This window comes from Rana temporaria, chromosome 1 (genome assembly GCF_905171775.1).
Source record: "Rana temporaria chromosome 1, aRanTem1.1, whole genome shotgun sequence".
NCBI classification, from domain to species: Eukaryota; Metazoa; Chordata; class Amphibia; order Anura; family Ranidae; genus Rana; species Rana temporaria.
In genome coordinates this window covers 550836976-550859486 of record NC_053489.1, presented here as the reverse complement: position 1 = coordinate 550859486, position 22511 = coordinate 550836976, and the positions used below count along the sequence as shown (strand labels likewise).

General features: G+C 39.7%; 1 protein-coding gene across 1 annotated transcript in view; it reads left to right on the top strand.

Annotated features, from left to right (window-relative positions):
- Positions 1-1096: 1096 nt before the first annotated feature.
- The window catches only part of GLRA3 (glycine receptor alpha 3), a 278112-nt gene continuing 256697 nt past the window's right edge, over positions 1097-22511 (top strand). Inside the window, exon 1 of the mRNA XM_040333579.1 lies at positions 1097-1490. Coding sequence (XP_040189513.1) covers positions 1420-1490 — 71 coding nt within the window. The 5' untranslated portion in view covers positions 1097-1419. The remainder of the gene's footprint in view (positions 1491-22511) is intronic.

The following is a 22511-nucleotide window of genomic DNA, read 5'->3' as shown; positions in this document are numbered from 1 at the left end:
GGATTCACTTCACTTCATGCCTGCGAAGACAAGTCACCTGATTGATTGATTCACTCACAAATTTTTTGAACTGTTGTCATTCTTTTCACACTTGAGAGACTTTATCATTTTGGTTTATACTCAATGGATCAATATTTGCATATATCATTACATGTCATTTATATAGATTCACTATATTTAATCTTTTCACACTTTTTTTGTTTATATTGTTTATTTTGCAGAATTTATCTATTTTGCGGTGTTGGCTGCAATTTGTATGTTCACAAGAGTAGCGCGGTGTTATTTATACTATTTGTATAATCTTTTTACAGCATGTGTTACTGACTGGATCACTAGATAAAAATAAAGGGGAACAAACTAAAGAAAGAAAATGAGTACACCCACCTCATTTATAGATTGGTTAATCTGCAATATAACATTTTGGTTTTAATACTGCTTTATATACTAGATAGGGTGTTTAAGAATGACATATTAATGTTCTATTTCTTCAAGAAACAGAGTTTCTGGATGACAGTCACACAAGAGTATGGCAAGCTTTGTGTCTCAGTCCTGAGGTCATGTCTGATCCTGCCATTGTGACAGCCTGCAGTGATAAAGCTGTTACATTAGAGGAGAAACAGAAGACATCCACTGTCTGTATTGCTCCCTACTGGTCACTCTGCTTTGTGATCACAAATAGAAAGCCTAAGCAAGAGATCAACAGCACTGGCTCTCTCTGCTATATGAAGAACATAAATCAAGGCTGCATCTAGAGGATGACAGGTTCAAAGGAAACACAAATTATGTATGCATAAAAATATCTGCAACGATTCCCAAGTAGTCTATTTGCATGCTAATCATGAAAAGGGCACATGGGCAAATATACACGTTTCTATCAATGAAACACCCAATTATAGATCTAGTTCATCGTTATCATGAAAGAAGTAGTGAGTAAATGGAGATCCAGGTATCAGAACTTTCATCCTGCATTCTATTACTAGGACCCACGTGTATGGTCAGGATAAAAGGGGTTACTACTGCCTTTTATTCCTCCATCCAATGAAATCCTTCTCTCATTGGCTGTTGCCTAACACGCCTGCATCCATCTCCTGCTCCATGGTCCATCCTCCAGCCAAAGCTCAGACACAATTCAGTGTATAGGAATGCAGCTGATCCGAGTGGACTCCACGCTTCTGCCTGCTCTTCATTCTCATTGTCCTTGCTGTGGATTGGGTGCCATTGATCATGTCTACAAGAGAAGCCCCCCACCCCAATGATCTCCTGTAGGTGACGGAGGGGCTGACGCTTCATTGGGCTGATTGGAATTACCGGGAGCTCGATGTGGAGCTGTCCGTGGTGCTGAACCCCGTGCCCCGCTCATTCCTACACTACCTGCTCTCACTTTCATGGTTTGCATGACACAGCCTATCACCGGCGACCATGGCAAGGATAAGATGGATCCTAACTGCTGTGTCCGGCTTCTACTTCTGGGAAGCGGCACTTCTACTGAGGTAGGTACAATAATATTATATATATTGTTATTATATATACCGGTTACCGCACACTGGGCTCTGCAACCTGTAGGCAGCGTCACATCAACTTCTACATACATCTCTATGTATTCATTCTTTCATCGGTATAGTGTGCACTGTGAGGGACATTCATGACATGTATTCCTTCAATGGTGTCCGTTTTCAGTTATCACCTCATTTGTAATTATAATTGTTTATACATACATAGGTTAAGTCCGATTTCAAGTTTGTTATGGTTAATTCCAATCAATGTACTACAGTGAGTTCAGGGCAATGTGATTTACAGCAATGCTCTGCAGCGATACAGGTATTGGTCATTTAGGCAATTAGCATCTCTCCATCTAATGTCTATCTCTTTTCCTCTTTATGTCCATTTCTGTCTGATTTCGCTCTGATTTCTCTCTGATTGATCTCTCTCTCTCTATGATTTCTCTCTGATCTCTCTCTGATATCTCTCTGATTTCTCTCTTGTCTCTCTCTTATTTCTCTCTGATCTCTCTCTGATTTCTCTCGGATCTCTCTCTGATTTCTCTCTTGTCTCTCTGATCTCTCTCTGATTTCTCTCTGATCTCTCTCTGATTTCTCTCTTGTCTCTCTCTGATTTCTCTCTGATCTCTCTCTGATATCTCTCTGATTTCTCTCTGATCTCTCTCTGATTTCTCTCTTGTCTCTCTCTGACTTCTGTCTGATCTCTCTCTCTCTCTGATTTCTCTCGTGTCTCTCTATGATTTCTCTCTTGTCTCTCTCTTATTTTTCTCTGATCTATCTCTGATTTCTCTCTGATCTCTCTCTGATTTCTCTCTTGTCTCTCTGATTTCTCTCTTGTCTCCCTCTGATCTCTCTCTGATCTTTCTCTTGTCTCTCTCTGATCTCTCTCTGATATCTCTCTGATTTCTCTCTGATCTCTCTCTGATTTCTCTCTTGTCTCTCTCTGATTTCTCTCTGATCTCTCTCTCTGATTTCTCTCGTGTCTCTCTCTGATTTCTCTCTGATCTCTCTCTATAATGTTTCTATGATTTCTCTCTCTGATCTTTCTCTATGATTGATTTCTCTCTGATATCTCTCTGATTGCTCTCTAGTTTCTCTCCGATTTCTCTCTGGTCTCTCTCTCCATGATTTCTCTCTGATCTCTCTCTATAATTTTTCTCTGATTTCTCTCTGATTACTCTTTGATCCTTCTCTCTGATTTCTCTCTGATTTCTCTCTAGTCTCTCTCTGATTTCTCTCTGCTCTCTCTCTATGATTTCTCTCTTATTTCTCTCTGACCTCTCTCTGATTTCTCTCTGATTTCTCTCTGATCTCTCTCTGATTTCTCGCTGATCTCTCACTTTCCCCTTCTTGTTCTCTCTCTAACACTCTCTTCTCTCTCTCTCTCTCTCTCTCTCTCTCTCTCCCCCTCTCTTTCTCTCTTTGCCTCACTCCCTCCCTCTCTCACCCTCTTTGTTATTTAATTCTCTCTTTTTCTCTCTTATCTTTCTCTCTCTCTCTTTATCACACACACCATCTATCGCTCTCTCTCTTTCTCCACCTCTCTCTCCCTCTCTCTCACCCTCTTTCTTTTTCTCTCTCACACACATAAACTCCCCCACACTTTCTTCCTCTCTACCCTCTCTCTTTCTACTAATTTATCATTCTCTCTAACACACTCTCTCTCTCTGCTTTTTTCTCTATTTCTCCCGCCCTCCCTTACTTCCTGTCTTTCTCTCTTACGCTCTTCCCTCTTTGTCTCTCCTTTTTTTCTCTCTCTCTGTTTCACTCTGTCTCTCTTTATACCCCTTTCTCTCTCTTTCTAATTTCTTTCTATCTCTCTCACCTCTCTCTCCTTCTCTATTTCTCACTGTCTCTCTTTATCCCCCCCTCTGTTTTTCTCTCTCACTCTGTTTCCTCATATCGCTACCTTTTATTTTTCTCTCTGTTTCACTCTGTCTCTCTTGCTCTTAAACACACACACACACACACACACACACACACACACACCACACACACACACACACACACACACACACACACACACACACACACACACACAGTCTCTCTCTCTCCATCCCTCTATTTCTCTCTATCCCCCTCCCCCTCACCCTCTACTATTTTTCTCATTACCTACACATACACAGTTTCTTCCTCTTTCTCTCTCTCCTCTCTCTCTCTCTCTTTCATCTTTTTCTCTCTCTCTACACACACACACACACACGCACACATGAGCACGTGCACATAAAAAAAAAACTCAATTTCTGTCTCTCTTTCTCATTTACTCCTGGTAGTAGTAAGAGCAGTAATGGCAACACTTTAATGGACATCAATAAGACATGGAATGAAGTCTCATCAGGGTGTAAAGTGAAATGGCCATCTAGATTGATATTTCTTTGATTTACGTTTGCCTGAAAAATAGTCCAAGCAAGACAGTATTAAATCAATATCTTGGCCATGATTAAAAGGGCACTTAGCTAAACATTTTTTTTTAATGCTAGCTATCCAACTCATTTTAATTATAGAAGATCACTTCTGCAGGATTGACAAGCTCTAACACCTGGTATACTTTGACTTTAAATGTTCTTAGTTATTTTCTGTCTTTATAAATCATCTAATGGGTAAACCATTGGGTATGTTAAAACTGATCATTTTTAGCAATATTGTTATAATCATGTGGCTAGACTTACGTTGTGTATTCTGTGTATATATATATATATATATATATATATATATATATATATATATATATATATATATATATATATATATATGTAAAGGGGTGCGTAAATTGACGGCACCATATAAGTACTTGTAATAAATAAATAAATAAAATATTTTGTCATGCAAGTCATTTATAATACACTGTATGTAAAAACTAAACCACAAATGACCTGCACCTTAATCTTAAAAGAGAATTTAAATGTTTTGTTTATATTTTAATGTAATGTGTTCTAGTGATACTTATGAATAATTAATGAGCAAAGAGCTGAGGTCCCAGTGGCCTTATAATTAAATTTCCTATCAGGAGTAAAATGGTAATACGGAATGTTCAAGGTCACAAAGAGATTTCACTCCAAAGCCATGCTTTTCACTCCATAATTCCTGAAATCAACTGCAGGGAGCATTACCATTGATCTTGTATACTGTATGTCAACGTGTCAATGAAAACATGCTAAAAGAATTAACATTGCGGTAGTTAGATATTTCATTAAAAGTTAAACATGTATTCACAAAGCATTTAATACTTTTTTATGTAGTAAAACAGTGTGTTTTTATTAAATAATAAAAACATCAAAAATTAGTAACTGATTATTTTTTTGTTTTTACCCACTTGTACAGCGATAGTAATTTTTTTCCTATCTATGTACAACATGTAATACAAATTCTAAAATGTAAAGGGGCTACACACTATGAAGCTGGAGCTATAAAGTTTAAGATACTTAAAGTGGGGGTTCACCCTAAAAAAAATTCTAACATTACAATGAGCTGACCTGTGACACAGACATTATGCTGGTCTTTTTTTTTCATACATACCGTTTTATCTGTATTTTCCCCGCGGGAGTGGGCGTTCCTATTCACAGGGTAAGTGATTGACGTTCTTCCGACCGGCGCATACAGCGCGTCACGAGTTGCCGAAATAAACCAAACGTCGGGTCGGCTCTATATGGCGCTATACGGCGCCTGCGCACCGACGTTCGGCTTCTTTTGGCAACTCGTGACGCGCTGTATGCGCCGGTCGGAAGAACGTCAATCACTTACCCTGTGAATAGGAACGCCCACTCCCGCAGGGAATCCGGGGAGAAAATACAGATAAAACGGTATGTACGAAAAAAAAAAAAAAAACCAGCATACTGTCTGTGTCACAGGTCAGCTCATTGTATTGTTAGAAATTCATTTTTAGGGTGAACCCCCGCTATAAGTTCACCTTTAGGGCTGGATCACACCACAGAAACGCAGTCCTAATGTGCTCCGGTTGCATTTCTGCATATGGGTTTTTGACATGCTTTTTGATGCATTCTGGTGTGTTTTTGATGATTTCTTTTGTGTTCCAGTGTGTTTTTCCCTCTTGTTTTTTTGTATTTTTTCCCCGTTTCCTGTTTTTTTTTTCTATAATGCATTTCAGTGCATTTTTTATGTGTTTAGATGCATTCTGGTGTGTTTTTTTAATGTGTTTTACTGCATTTCAGTGCAGTTCTTTGCAGAAAAAATGCAGCATACTTTTGTTGACTTTACTGGAACAAACTGCAATGGTGTGAGAATTGCCATAAAAATTAATGCAACCTACCTCTATGCGTTTTTGTTGCAGAAAAAAACCCGCCAGTCATGTCATGACTCCTATAAACTGCTTTATATCGTGTGGATTTTGTCTTCACAATTATTTAATAAATCTTAAATCTACAAATAACATATTTATGAAAATATGGGTCATTTTCTATACTACCTTTGGCTTCTGTGGTCTAAAACTAATTTGCGACATTGTGAAGTTTCTGTAAATGGTTTCAAATTTCTTTAGTATATCGAACAAGTTGCCAGATTGTTGAAACTGAACTGCCAAACAGTCTACCAAGCTACCATGGTACAAGGGTCTACTAGTAGTTGTAGCTCTATTGCCAAGAACACTCGGTTGGAGGCAAGGAAACAGGATAAACATAGTAATTGTAGAGTTCTATCTGCATATGGATGTGCTTTGGATTTAAATATGAAAGTGTTTTTGCATCTTCAAACTTCATAAGCCTAATGAGTCAGTTTTTTCTCCAAGATGGATAGATGGTCCACTGCTCCATGTTTAGTAATTAAAGATAGAAAATATATTTTTTCAGGTTACATTTTTAACATTGAAGCGGGGGTTCACCCTAAAAACAATTTTCTAACATTACATTAAGCTCACTCTCGACATTGACAGTATGCCAATTTTTTTTATTTTTTTTTGCTGTACATACCTCGTATAGCTGGTTTCTTACCCGGCTTCCGGGGTAATCCTGCGGGAGTGGGCGTTCCTATGCAGCAGTTAGTGATTGACTTGATGACATAAACTACCCCCCCCCCGTCGCATAAGGAGCGTCACAAGTTGCCGAAAGAAGCCGAACGTCGGTGCGCAGGCGCTGTATAGAGCCGACTCGACGTTCGGCTTCTATCGGCAACTTGTGACGCTCCTTATGCGACGGGGGGGGTAGTTTATGTCATCAAGTCAATCACTAACTGCTGCATAGGAACGCCCACTCCCGCGGGATTCACTACCCGGAAGCCGGGTAAGAAAATAGCTATACGAGGTATGTACAGCAAAAAAAAAAATCGGCATACTGTCAATGTCGAGGGTGAGCTCAATGTAATGTTAGATAATTGTTTTTAGGGTGAACCCCCGCTTTAAATAAAGCCAGAACATTCTTATTTATTATTAAGTGTTTGTTTATAAGTGATCTTAGATCCTCATGGTACCCTGTGCTTCACTTTGCTGTGCACCTTGAGTATATGTCAAACCTAAGGCACTCTTAATGTTTTTAGACTTCTATATCTTGTTCCTATAATATATTGAGTTTCCAAGTGTATCAAATAATGCTGACTCAAGTACTGTAACATATAATAACATATAATAACCAAAACAATTCAAAACAAACAAACACTGATCTGATGAAAGTAGGCTTAATCTGACTGATTGTTATGATTTCCTTAACTTTGGATACTATTTCTGCTTTTTGTCCACTATTGTTCTGAGATACAGGGGGAGAATCTGGTGCAGCTGTGCATAGTAGCCAATCTGCTCTTAACGTCAGCTTATTCAGTTAAGCTTTGACAATAAAACTACCCAATTTATGGTTCCCATATGTGACATCCAACTAGTAAACCCAGAACGAGGCATGGATCGCATGCCACAGGGAGCCCTGTATACCTACCTGCACAGGCTGTTGATACCTTAGTGCAGGGATTGGCACATTCACTTGTGAGTGCAACATTTGTATTAATTTTTAAACCATTATTAAAAACGTACTACACCATAAAGCTATTCTTTGTGTCCTTGGTGGAGTTTGTGTTACATATCCCCAGCCTATGCCAGAGGGAATTCCAAAGCGGAGAGAAGCACACCCAGGATCTATTTGGTTTATTCAAAAAAAGCGCATTTTGACCTAGCCTAAAAAGTGGCCAAACACCTTTGGTGAGTTGCCATCTACCTCATGAGCACTCACGGTGAAGCTTTTATTTGAAAACACATCAAATCAGAAGAATTTATTATATGTTTTTATGGTGCTGGGATTGTCACAATGGACTTTAATCAGTTTGCTATTAATTATGCACATTATATTATGCACGTTATAATATGCATCATTTATGTGTTGTTTTGTAGCGCCAACACCTTTACCTTTGTTAACTACCCAAAAATCAAAGTGAAAAAATGATGCAGCAGGCTAGTCCATTTTGTTTAAATTTCATTGCAGCAACTCAAAATGGTACTCAGTAGTTTGTATGGCCCCCATGTGCTTGTATTCCTCCTTGAAAACATCGGGCATGCGCCTAATGAGATGATGGATGGTGTCCTGGGGTGTTTCCTCCCAGATTTGAACCAGGTCATCACTGAGCTCCTGAACAGTCTGAGGTGCAACCTGGTGGCTTCGGATGGACCGAAACATAATGTCCCAGAGGTGTTGTATTGGATTTAGGTCAGGCAAGTGTGGGGGACATTTAATGGTATCAATTCCTTGATCCTCCTTTATCCTCCCGAGAGCATACTCTTGCAACATGAGGCCAGGCATTTCATGCACCAGGAGAACCCAGGACCCACTGCACAAGCCTAGGGTCTGAAAATGGGTCCAAGGATTTCATCCCAATAACTAATGGCAATCAGGGTGCCATTGTCTAGCCTGTAGAGGTCTGTGCATATCTCCATGGATATGCCTCCACAGACCATCACTGACCTACCACCAAACTGGTCATGCTAAACGATGTTAATGGCAGCATAACCTTCTCCACAACTTCTCCAGACCCTTTTACGTCTGTCAGGATGAACCTGCTCTTATCTGTGAAATGGAGTGTCAGGCAGTGAGCACAGGGCCCACTAGAGGATGTCGGGCCCTCAGGCCACCCTCATAAAGTCTGTTTTTGATTGTTTGGTCAGAGACATTCACACCAGTGGTCTGCTGGAGGTCATTTTGTAGGGCTCTGGCAGTGCTCATCCTGTTCCTCCTTGCACAAAGGAGCAGATGCCGCCCTGCTGATGGGTTAAGGACCTTCTATGACCTTGTTCAGCTCTCCTAGAGTAACTGACCGTCTCCTCCATGCTCTTGAATCTGTGCTGGGATGTGCCATCCCGGAGGAGTTGGACAGCCTAGGCAACCTCTATAGGGTCCAGGTATCACCTTATGCTACCAGTAGTGACACTGACTCTAGCCAAATGCAAAACTAGTAAAAAACAGTCAGAAAAGATGAGTAGGGGAAAAAATTGTTAGTGGCTTCCACTTTTAAAACCATTCCTGTTTTGGAAGTTGTCTCATTGTTGCCCGTCTAGTGCACCTGTTGTTAATTTCATTAATCCCAAAGCAGCTAAAACTGACTAACAACCCCCTCTGCTACTTAACTGACCAGATCAATATCCCAGGAGTTTAATTGACCTTAAAAAGTGTTTAATTGTTTTGAGCAGTATATATATATATAGTCAGTTGGAATGTCATTAAAGTGATTGTAAACAATCACCTTGTAAAACAACCTATTCAGTTTAAAATAGAAATGAAAGGCAGAACATTTTTGTATAGATATAGAAATACATTAGAAGTACCTATTTTCCCTTTTTTATGAGTGATCACATTCCATCTTTTCTCAGCTGCATAAGAGCTGGGGAGAAGGGGGTTGTGGAGAATCAGCAGTACACTGAGCTTCCCAGTGAATGGTTGTACAGCTGGGGCGTGTCAGGACAAGTCTGATCATTGGAGGAAAGCACACTGAGCTCCCAGCATAGCTTAAGAACTGACCACAGTGTGCTCTCCTGCTTAATGTGGTCAGTTTTTAATAGGAAAACAAAGGGACTGGCAAGAGCACCAGGGATTTCACATAAAGGAAGCAATATAAAGAGAACAAGATATTTTCTCTTACAAGCACATTACAGCAGGCACATATCAAGAATATGAAGTATTGGGGTAACAAACACATTAAGTCAAGAACATGAATGGGCAGAACATTTTATATTAGCTTTGAGCCTTAAAAAACAAAAAGGTTTAATGGTCAGAGGGGGTTTAAAATATACACCTTTTCATGTAAGAAGGTATGATTTCTACCTGTTCAAAATGTAAAAATACTAATTCAGTTATAAAACTATTGCAATCTGATACAGAAACTGTGTAGCTACGTGCACTATATTGAGAAATAGCTGTCATCTATAATAATGCAAAAAATAATCTGTTTAAAACTCTGAACATACACAAAATAGGTCCATAATTTAGTCTATGCATGCCTTTATAAATGTCCTACCATGTCATTATTGGGTTGTAGTACAAAACAGTTTTAAGCTTTTATACTACACTTTTTAAAATAATATACACAAAGAAATTAGTGATTTAAATGTGGAAATTTCATAAATTTTCTTTTATATGTATGAAAACCACACGCTTTTATGAATAATAGTAGGTTTACATTTGTACAGACTGTAAAAGTGCATTTGTGTAAGCACATTATGAGCTGAGCAGCCCATTCATTTGAATGGGCTGCTAAAACCACAAGAAATGCTGGGAAAGAAGTACCCTAATGCCGCGTACAGACGGTCATTTTTTGTGATGAAATAAAATGACATTTTTAAAAATGTCAATTAAAATGATCGTGTGTGGGCAAAATGTCATTTTATGTCTTCTGAAAAATGACAAAAAAAAAATTCGAACATGCTCGAATTTTTTTGTGTCGTTTTTCAAAATGTCATTTTTTGTGTCAATGAAAATGATAGTGTGTGGGCAAAACGACGTTTTTAAACCCGCACATGCCCAGAAGCAAGTTTTGAGACGGGAGGTAAAACTACCATTCATAATGGAATAAGCACATTCATCACACTGTAACAGACAAAAAAGCACGAATCATCTTTTACTAACAAGTAACCAGCTAAAAGCAGCCTCAAGGCGAATAGAACTTCCCCTTTAGAGTGCCGTCACTTTGTTCATCATTTTTCAAAATGATGGTGTGTATGCTACATCGTTTTTGAAAATGAAGTTTCAAAAATGTCGTTTTTTTTCATCACTTCAAACGTCATTTTTTTTTCATCACAAAAAATGACCGTCTGTATGGGGCATAATGCCGCGTACACATGACATGTCATGGAAAAAACTAAGTTTTTCTCGACGTGATTCTTGTCAAGCCTGCCTTGCATACACACGATCGTGAAAAAAAAAATGCTCAAGCAAAGCGTGGTGACGTACAACACGTACGACGACACTATAAACGGGAAGTTCCATTCGGATGGCACCACCCTTTGGGCTGCTTTTGCTAATTTCGTGTTAGTAACAGTTTGGTGAAAGACGATTTGCGCTTTTCAGTCTTCGTGCTTTTCAGTCTTCGTGCTTTTCAGTCTTCGTGCTTTTCAGTCTGTTACAGCGTGACGAATGTGCTATCTCCATTACAAATGCTAGTTTTATCAGAACAAATGCTCCCATCTCATAACTTGCTTCTGAGCATGCACTTTCTTTTCCCGTCATTAAAGCCTACACACGACCGTTTTTCAATACGTGAAAAACAACGAGAAAAATTAGAGCATGTTCTAAAAAAATTTCATGCCCATTTTTCACGACGAGAATAATGCTCTAGAGCCTACACATGGTCGTTTTTAATGACCAATTAAAAAAAATTGCATTTTTCTCGTCATGAAAAACGGTCGTGTGTACGCTACATTACTCTATTTTAAAAACAAGGCTGTATGGGACCAATTTAAAATACCCAAAAATAAGGCTTGTTTGCCAATGCATTGGAAGTCATTAAGAACAGCATGTTTTGCCTGCTGGTTGGGAATGCGCAAGATTTTGTTAGTGTTTCTGTTTCACAGAAGTGTGAACCTAGACTAACAGATAATTATCTCTGTTTTTTAATTACCCTAGGTTACCTCCAGCAAAGCATCACAATAATTTGTTTAACTTTGTAATCAAACATTCTAAAGAAAGATTTTTTTTTGTGAAACAGTAAAGGTATATCAAGAACCTCTGTACAAGTTGATGTTAGCCAGTATGCAACATTTAAGGTGGTACTTTTTTGGCTGCGATTTTAGTTCCATGTGGATAATCTAAAGATTTGCTTTTCATCTCAACTTTTATTCTACTGATAGTGTCCTTGAGGATGATATTTATTTATTTATTTATTTATTTATTTAAAATGCTTATTGAGAGCGCAGTCATTACCAGCAGGCCTCGATGCGCTCATAGAACCAACATATGAAAAAATACAGGACACATCTCTCATTACTATAAGATAACAATATAAAATACATAATAACATTTAAAAAAGCTTAAAATACCATACCAATACTAATATCTTACCCTAATTAGGGCCATACACTTGAACAAATAGGAAAGTTTTTAAAAATTTTCTGAATTTTAGTAAATCCTTCTCACGTCTTATATATAGAGGTAGAGAATTCCAGAATATTGAGCCCTGCGCATCCAACGTCCTCCCTCCACATTTAGTTCTTCTAAATTTAGGGACAGTCAGATTTGCCTGATCAGCAGATCTCAGTGATCTGTTGGGAACGTAACAGGTAAATTTTTCTTGCAGATACCCTGGGCCTATCTTATGGATGGCTTTGTGGACGATACAACCCACTTTGAACAAGACCCGCTCAGCCACCGGTAGCCAATGCAGGGCTTTCAGAGAAGGTGTAATATGGTCCCGACGACCCACACCCGTTAATAACCTTGCTGCGGCATTTTGGATCAGTTGAAGCTTATGCAGAAGGGTTTTTGGACACCCCATGTATAACGCGTTACAATAGTCCAGCCGACTACCAATAAAAGCATTGATCACTTGGACTTTATCCACCTCGTCAATGAAATGCAATGTAGAGCGCAGGAGTTTCAGTTGGTAGTAACATGCGCTTACCACCTGATTTACCTGCGCCTTCAATGACAATTTGGAATCCACAATGATTCCCAAGTTCCGAACCTGGGTAGCCAGGGTCGGGGATGGCATAAACGAAACCGGCCAAGACGGAAAATCAGTCACACTGGTTTTGCTCTGATTACTGATAATAATACATTCTGTTTTTGAGCCATTAAGTTTTAAATAATTGGCTCCCATCCAGGACTGTATTTCCTCCAGGCAGGATGCCAAATCTACCTGAACTTCCTAATTTTTAGGTAGCTTAAAATAGATTTGCGTATCATCTGCATAAACATGAAAGCTAAGATTATGGCGCTGAATAATATATAGTAGTGGCCTTATGTAGATATTAAATAATATCGGCGATAGCGCAGAACCCTGAGGAACCCCGCAGGACAAGGAGCTATTAGATGAATAATATGTCCCTAGTCTTACCCTCTGAGTTCTATTCTGCAGGAATGAGGCCATCCATGTCAATGCCATGTCCTCAAACCCGGCCACAGACACCAGCCTTTCCAAAAGTCTGGCATGATCTACAGTATCAAATGCAGCCGACAGATCCAGCAATATTAATGCTGAAGCTTCATCGCTATCCATGGCCCATAGGCAGTCATCCTTAACTTTAATCATGGTGGTCTCTGTGCCTCTACCAGGGCGGAATCCAGACTGATATTCATCAAAAATATCATTGGACTCCAAGTGCGGTTGAAGTTGCCACACAACAGCTCTCTCCATTATTTTAGCTAGGAAAGGCAAGGTCGAAATAGGTCGGTTATTACTTAGATCGGACCGTGGCACGTTAGCCTTCTTCAACAAGGGGATTATAACCGCCTGCTTCAAAATACTTGGCACTGTTCCAATAGCGAAAGACATATTAATAATGTCTGCTATAAATGGTGCCAAGGTAACAGCCGAGTCCTTCACCAGCTGCGCAATGCAGGGGTCAAGCGCTGACGACGAAGCTCTAAGTGATTTGAGAATAGTCAGTATCTCTACACTAGTTACCGCCGAAAAACAGGTAAAACGTACCCCTTTATATACAGGAAAACTTTCTGTGTAACAAGAGTCATGTATATTATTTCTTATGTCTTATAAGATATAATTTAATTAACCAACTTTATGTTGTCAACTTTAAGCACTGTCTCAAAAGGAAGCCAGACATGTTTGAGCTATGCAAATTGTTCTTGACAAAATCAATATCTATACAACGTTATACGAATCAAGCAGGGTGGATTTGATTTAAATCAAGTCGATTAAAATCACAATTTAAATCATGTTTTAAATCACTAGTAAAAAGGCTTGAGTTACTGTAAATCAACTCGATTTAAATCACAATTTTTAAAGATTAACTCTCATTCATCTCTGTCTCGCAGCGGCTCCTTCTCTGACCTGCCGTTAACTCACTGACAGTCCCATTCACTTTAATAGGATGGATGGTGATTTGGCAGTGACACAACAAGGTGAGGGACGTGGCGGCAGCAGGTGAGTGGATGCCCGCTTACAGTCGCTGCCATGATGGATCTGAAATGACAGGTGCTCTTTAACCACTTACCCCCCGGACCATATTGCTGCCCAAAGACCAGAGTACTTTTTGCGATTCGGGACTGCGTCGCTTTAACAGACAATTGCGCGGTCGTGCGACGTGGCTCCCAAACAAAATTGGCGTCCTTTTTTTCCCACAAATAGAGCTTTCTTTTGGTGGTATTTGATCACCTCTGCGGTTTTTATTTTTTGCGCTATAAACAAAAATAGAACGACAATTTTGAAAAAAATGAATATTTTTTACTTTTTGCTGTAATAAATATCCCCCAAAAATATATAAAAAAACATTTTTTTTCCTCAGTTTAGGCCGATACGTATTCTTCTACATATTTTTCGTAAAAAAAAATCGCAATAAGCGTTTATTGATTGGTTTGCGCAAAAGTTATAGCGTTTACAAAATAGGGGGTATTTTTATGGCATTTTTATTAATATTTTTTTTACTAGTAATGGCGGCGATCAGCGATTTTTTTTTTTGGTATTGCGACATTATGGCGGACACTTCGGACATTTTTGACACATTTTTGGGACCATTGGCATTTTTATAGCGATCAGTGCTATAAAAATGCATTAGATTACTATAAAAATGCCACTGGCAGTGAAGGGGTTAACACTAGGGGGCGGGGAAGGGGTTAAGTATGCCTGGGTGTGTTCTTACTGTGGGGGGGGGGGGGTGGCCTCACTAGGGGAAACACTGATCCTCGGTTCATACAGTGTATGAACCGAAGAAAAGCATTTTCCCTGCTGACAGGAACGAGAGCTGTGTGTTTACACACACAGCTCCCGTTCCCCGCTCTGTACCGAGCGATCGCGTGTGCCCGGCGGCGATCGCGCCCGCCGGGCACACGCACGGGAGTCGGGGGCGAGCGGGGGGCGCGTGCGCGCGCCTCCGGCGGCGCGCGTGCGCCCCTAGTGGCGGCTAAAGGGTAGGACGTCATAATACGTGATCTCGCCTAGGAGAGCCACCTTGTGGACGTATTATGACGGTGCGGCGACGGCAAGTAGTTAAATGTAAGGACTTATTCTTGCTGATAGTTAGAATCTTTAATATTTGCAAACAAAATTAAAGTTTCCTATTCAGAATAAAAAGCAAAAAAGCTGTCAGGTTAAGATAGATTATCTCTTCAAAAGCATTTTATTGAAATCTTTTTGATAAAAATTCAAAAAAATCTATTTAAACCCCAAAAATCTGATTTAATAAAAAATAAATAAAAACTTTGATTTTTATCCACCATGAAATCAAGTCGAATAGGCTTTGGGTTTATGTGCAAAGGTGTTGCCTAAAACAACCAATCAGGATTTTTTTCTTTACAACACACACTGCAAAAATTGGAATTGATTTGTATTATGCCCCGTACACACCATCACTTTATGTGATGAAAAAAAATGACGTTTTTAAAAACGTCACTTTAATTGACTGTGTGTGGGGGAAAACGTTGTTTTATGTCTTGTAAAAAACGACCAAAAAAAATTGAAGCATGCTTCAATTTTATGTGTCGTTTTTCAAAAGTGCACTTTTTACTTCACAGAAATTGACCGTGTGTAGCAAAAAACTTCGTTTTCTAAGACGTTTTTTCATCCACGCATGCCCAGAAGCTGGTAAAACGTGGTGGAACGTAACCTCACTTTGCAAGAACATTGTGAGAAAAACGATGGTGTGTAGGCAACTTCGTCTTTGAAAATTGAAGTTTCAAAAACGTCATTTTTTACTTCACAGAAAGTGTCGTTTTTTTTCATCACATAAAGTGATGGTGTGTACGGGGCATTAGAAACAGGAAGACGTCATCTTTTTTACAGGAGCCAGTCTTCAGGAGGATAAAAGCTGTCATTTTTTTCTGAAAGCATTTATTCATTCACTAGCAAAGGAAACAATATGCTAATCTTCGGCCAGTTAAAAAAAACATAGTGACTCACCATCAATGCATGTAATGATTTGGAGTATTATGGTAGCACAGTCTTCTGCTTTCTTCTTCCCTCCTTGCTTTATTTTCTGTTCTTGGTGATTGTACAATTATCCCCAGACTAGTCCATTAACACACTGCTCTAGATGACTGGGAGTGAATGTACCTTTTGTTGACTAGTTCTTTATATTAGTGTGTTGTGATGTTTTGAAGGACAGAAACCTCCCTGAGTCCTGTATCTTTTATGGAGGGCACCCCTGGCCCCAGCCCCATTTCACCCGGGAGTAATAGAGTGGTGGGAGTGGTGGGAGCTGGAAGGCAACCTTCTCAATTACACTTAGGTTTACAACTATATGAGCTTATATAACTAGCGACTTTGTTCGTCACTAGTCAAACTGTTTAAATCATAAGTACGTAAAATACTAAGAAAAAATATTGAAAAAAAGAGAAAAGTGAAATTAATTAAAGACAAAATAAATCGATATACATACAAAGGTATGCCACATTGAGTTAATGATGGTGATTAATCATGTAGAGGGTGGCCAACTTGCAGATTTCCAACTGCTGAGGAATAGATATTCTCAGAACACTTTGTAGACTTTTGGTAATTTGTCATTTCCAAACATCTGTAAAACCATAAATTGGCTTTAATTTATCTATACATTTACAGGTTACTCAGCTAAAATTCTTATATATGAGCTATTTCAGAGGTCAAAACATTTGTAACTTGCCTAGTTCATGATTTCCATACTCCTGCCACACTTCATAGACAAAGGAGAAACACTAATATTTCCTATATCATCTATGTAGCCTCCTGTGCTAACAGAATATTATTAGAGTGACCATACTGAAAGAAAACTGTTTACATACAGTACATGAAAATTACCTCTTTATCTAGCTGTTTGCCAGGCCAGCAGGTTAGATTCAAGTGCCATTACTATATTCAAGTTACGGTTCTGTTTCGGCTCCCTGGTGTGTCCTAACTTCTGCTAAATCTCATCACCCACAGAGAGAATTCATCTGGTGTGGTTGTACTTCAACTAGCAGAAACATCAGCTTGATTATACACATCGTAAAACTAGTGGGTTAATCAAAAGAAAAGGTACACTGTAACTATATGCTTAAAATGTTTGAAAGATACACTTTCTCTATGTCCATTCAGGGACACTTTCATTATGCCCATTCAGGGACACTTCACTATGCCCATTCAGAGGAAAGTCACAGTATCTTTGTAAACAACCCCCACCAAACAACTGATACTCACCTTGCCAGTGCTCACTTTGCAGTCCTGCCTATCTACAGCTGGTGACAATACCTGGTGCATCTCAATGTATGAGGAAACCTGTGACCTTCTCCTCAGTGTCAGTGCTTAGGTCTAGCAGCTAGTTACTAGGCAAATCATTGACACATCTGACACCAGCTAATGATTTTTATTGCCAGTTATGATGAATGCAGGAGCAATGTGGGAGAGCTGGCTAGGTTAAAGTAGTATCAGTGGCTTGGCCGGGTACTTTACAAAGACACTGCTAATATGTACTAAATGGGTAAGGTGACATTGTATATTTTTGGTGCAAGAGTAGTTTTTTCATTATATTTTTTAATGAACTGGCCATTACGCTTAAAGTGTATGTAACACCCTGGTATTAGACAGGATTGCTAACAAATTTAGTTATGCTAGGCGGTAATTAGCCTGGCTAATCGGTAGTTGTATTCTCTGACTTTTTTGCCTTAAGCCTGAATCTGGTGCATTTCTCTCTTCTGTCAATAGGTGGCCTTTGGCATTAGAATGGCAAGACGACCGTGAGTTCAGATTTTGAATAGACATAATTTCTCAGCCAATCATATTTGTGGCTAAGCATGCTGGGAGAGTATAGTTAAGTGGAATGAGTCAGGCGATCAGTGTTGTTTTAGCCCCAGGCTGAGGCCTGGGGGCTGTATGTGGAGCAGCAGCTGAAGGTTTTTCCTAAGCCTAAGGCCTAGCCACATGTGTAGAGGCTCAGCCCAAGGGGAGCCTGATCCTTGCAGAGGTTCATCCAGACAGTGAACCAAGTGTTGCCAGAGGTGAAGGAGAAGCAGTTACCACACGGGATGACCACTCCTGTTACCAGAGGTAAGTGGGAACCAGAGGTCGGAGATAAAGGGGACACAGTCACAAGTACGGGACACCTACTCCTGTTATCAGAGGCCAGGTTTATGAAGTACCAGAGCAGCCTTTTTCACTATCGGGGACAGTGAACAAGTTGGGAAAGTTTCAGCTTTCAAGTCAGGGACCCAGCATGTGAGCATGGGTGACACTTAAAGAGGATTCAGAGGGTTAGTTGAGAGCCAAGCCAGGGACCCAGCAGGTAGCGTGGGTGATGCTTGGAGTGTACAGTGGGTTAGCTGTGGAAGAGCTCAGGGGATCCAGTGGGTGGCTGGGATTTGAAGGTCTGGTGAGAAGACTGGGAGCTCAGTGAGAAAAGCTAGAGCGGGAGGCTGTGAGATGGAGGCCATGTCCTACACTACAGGGATACCAAGTCTGGTATGTGTACAGATCTGTGTTGAAGTCAACCTACAAGTTCAGTTGCCATATTCTGTCTCAGAGTCTGCCAATTGCTATTGCATCTGCCTAGGGGGTGTTCATGCCCTAACCCTCTACTCCCCAGTTATTGTTAAGAGACAATAAATCTCTTTCGTTCGCATTTAAAAAGTGACTGGCGTCCAATCATTCTATCTTGCATTACACTCACTATGCCTAATATCCCACACTACCAAGAAGGATGTTGGCTCTCCCTGACTCTGGAGGTCACCATTGGGCCTCTAGGCTTTGGGGCCCTTGCTACATGTATGTTAATCATACATATTTTTCTTCTAGTTTGGATGGAGTGAGGAAAGATTAGAACAATTTGTTTTTACTGCCATCTGGGGCTCAGCTAGAGAGATTTGCCCTTACTTACCATCCTGCTGACAACAGTTTTAGTAGATAGAGTATAAAGTGAGGGAAAATCTGCAAACCAACACATACATTTTACTATATATAAAAAAGTTGTTTTTATTTCTGCCTGTGTTGCTGTTGGAGAATTCCCCTCACTTGCTGTGTGGGAAAATATTATCAGCAGAACAAGACATGATGATGAATCTCTCTAGCAGAGACCCAGATAGCAATAATAAAGCATAACAGGGGTTCTAACCCTTCCCCACTTTACACCAAACTAAGAATAAAAGTTTTGGGTGGACATGTATTTTAATGACTACTTCAAAATTCTTTATCAACATTGGGGAAACAAATAATGGTTTTGATTTGCAATGTGTTTATCTTACTGCTTTATTTTACAATATCATCCCAGATAAAATGTGAGAAAGATCATAGTTTGAGTGATTGCAAAAACACAAACACACAGGCCTAGTGCCTTATTTCATGGGAACTTTTATTACAAATCGATGAAAGATTTTTTTTAAAAAAAATTCAAAGTCACTCTCTTATGGCACAATGGTTAGTCAGACCCAGAGTATTCCAACGCCAGAGAGATGCCAGTAGGGGTCCAAACTGTCTTATGTGTTTCAAAGGTAAACCCAATCATCCTTAATGAATTGAGCTCTGCTGTTTCAAAGCTATCATTTCACATTTTTAGGGACTCTTTAATGACTGGCATAGCACTACTGGATTGGCATAAAGCCAATGTGGTGCCTATATTTAAAAAGGGATAAACATATTTACCAAATAACTATAGACCTGTTACTTTAATTTTTATAGTTGACAAGATTAATAAAAGACCACATAGATGAGTTCCTGCTAGAAAGAAAAAAAATTGTAACAGACAGCATGGATTCTTGAAAGACAGCAGTTGTCAAATACTGTAAATCTGATTTATTTTTATGAGGAGGCAAACAAAACCTTGGACAAATGAGAGGCTGTGGATATAGCTTATTTCGATTTTGGCTAATATATAAGGTAAACAACTGGCTAAAAGACAATTCAGAGAGAGTAGTGGTTAGTGATTCATACTCTGAATGGTCGAATGTTATCAGTGGTATACCCCAAAGTTCAGTGTTGGACCCTTACTTTTTAATATATTTATAAATGATATAGTGTCTGGGAGTAAAAGTACCATTTCAGTGTTTGTGGACCAAGTTATGCAGTGGAATAATGCACTGTTTAATTGGCAACTATGTGGCAAATGAGGTTTAATGTTGATAAACGTAAAGTTATGCACTCAGGGGCTAGAAACATGCAGGCATCATATATACTAGGGGGAGGAGAACCGAGGGAGTCAATGGTGGAGAAGGATCTGTGTTTTCTGGTAGATCATAGGCTTAATATTGGCATGCAATGCCAAGCTGTGGTTTCCAAAGTGAGCAAAATCCTTTCTTGTATTAAGAGAGGCATGGACTGCAGAGAAAGAGACATCATTTTGACCCTGTACAATTAATTAGCAAGACCTCATCTGGAATACAGTTCAGCTTTGGGCACCAGTTCATACAAATTATATTGGGGAACTGGAGAAATTGCAGAGAAGGAGAGAAGGGCAACCAAACTGACAAAAGGCATGGAGGAGCCCAGCAACAGTATGAAGAACGGTTAGCTGGAATTATATTATTCTCTCTTTATAATAGGAGATTAAGGGGGAGGGGGGGTATGATCAACATGAATAAATACATAAATGGTCCATACAGTGAACTTGGTGTTGAGTTATTCACTTTAAGGTCAACACAGAGGACAAGAGGGCACTCTTTAGGTCAAGGTTAAAAGAGATTTAATCTCCAAATATGGAAACACTTCTTCAAAGAGCTGTGAAAATGTGGAATAGACTCCCTCAAGAGGTGGTTCTGGCCAGCTCAGTAGATTGTTTTGAAAAAGGCCTTTATTATTTCATTGATACACCAAATATAGCTGGATACTAATATGTATAGGTAAAGTTGATCCAGGGAACATCTGATTGCCTTTTGGGGATCAGGAAAGAAGGGTTTCCCCTGCTGGAGAAAATTGGATTATGCTTTATTGTTTTTTTTATTACCTTCCTCTTGATTTACTGTGGATGAAGGATTGTATAGAACCAGACTACTGTAACTTACTACTACTAGTACATGAGACTATGTAAGTATGTAACTATATAGTGCAATAGATCTGACTATTACAAGCCTTCCACCAAAAGCAAGTGACAACTCGTTGACCAGTGAGGGAGGTCACCAAAAGACCTATAACAACCGTGAAGCCTAAATGGCTTAGACTGAAAAGACTATGCATAAAGCAATTGTTGCCAGGGTGTTTCGCCAGTTGCAATTTTATAGGATGGTTTTAAAAAGAAAGTCACTGCTAAATAAAACTAACATGGCATTTCTTCTAGGGGACAAATGAGAGGCTTCAACGTCAGATGAAAGAAGGTTCTCATCTGATGAGACTAAAATTGGGCTTTTTTGTCCTTTAGACTAAATTTCATATCCTTGGCATAAGTGTTGTGAAGGTAGCAGCATGCTGTGTGGATGCTTCATACAGTAGATGCTTAGGGCCAGATTCTCCAAAAAGCGCCAATCTATAGGTGGTATCTCAGATACACTACACCGCCGTAACTTAGTGAGGCAGGTCCCGTATTCTCAAAGAACTTGCGGCCAAAGTTACAGCGGCGTAGTGTAACTGTGCTGGCGTAAGCCCACGTAATTCAAAGTAGGCTAGTGTGGGCGTGTTTTATGTTAATGTATCGTGACCCGACGCTCAGTATCACGTCGAAATTTCTAATTAAATTACGCCCGCTCAATGCCTAGTCGACGTGAACGTAACTTACGTCCAGCCCCATTCACGGACGACTTACGCAAACAACGTAAAATACGACGCTGTTCGTATGTTTCCGACGTCCATACCTAACATGACTTACCCCTGCTTTATGAAGGGTAACTTTATGCTGGCGTATGTCTTACGTAAACGACGTATCTTGATACGCCGGGCGCACGTCCGTTCGTGAATCAGCGTATCTAGCTAATTTACATATTCAACGCGGAAATCTACGGAAGCGCCACCTAGCGGCCAGCGTAAATATGCAACTAAGATATGACGGCGTAAGAGACTCGTATCTTAGCCGAATTTATGCGTAACTGATTCTAAGAATCAGCCGCATAGATACGACGGCTCTCATTCGGACTTACAACGGCGTACATGGCGCTACGCCGTCGTAAGTCCTTTGAGAATCTGGGCCTTAGTCTTTTGCAAGCTTTCCTCAACATTCTCCAATAGGAGAAGTCTAAGATCATAAAGTAACCATATTCATGTTTGAGAAATCAAAGGAGAAGGCCTCTGTTTATTTTTGGTATCTAAAGTACAGATCTAATCAGTGATTTTGCATTAAATTAAGACAAAAATCAATGAAAGGAAAGGAAAAAAACACAGGGTAATACAAGTGAGACAGTGAGGCACATAGAGGGTAGAAGAATGGGCTATGGAACAGGAAGGGGATGAGGAGGGTGCGAAGAGTCAGAGATGTGAGATTTTTGTCAAAAAACTATTTGAAAGAGGATTGGAAAGCTGAGTACCACATTTATTCATTTATCTTATGTCAAAGAGACTTTT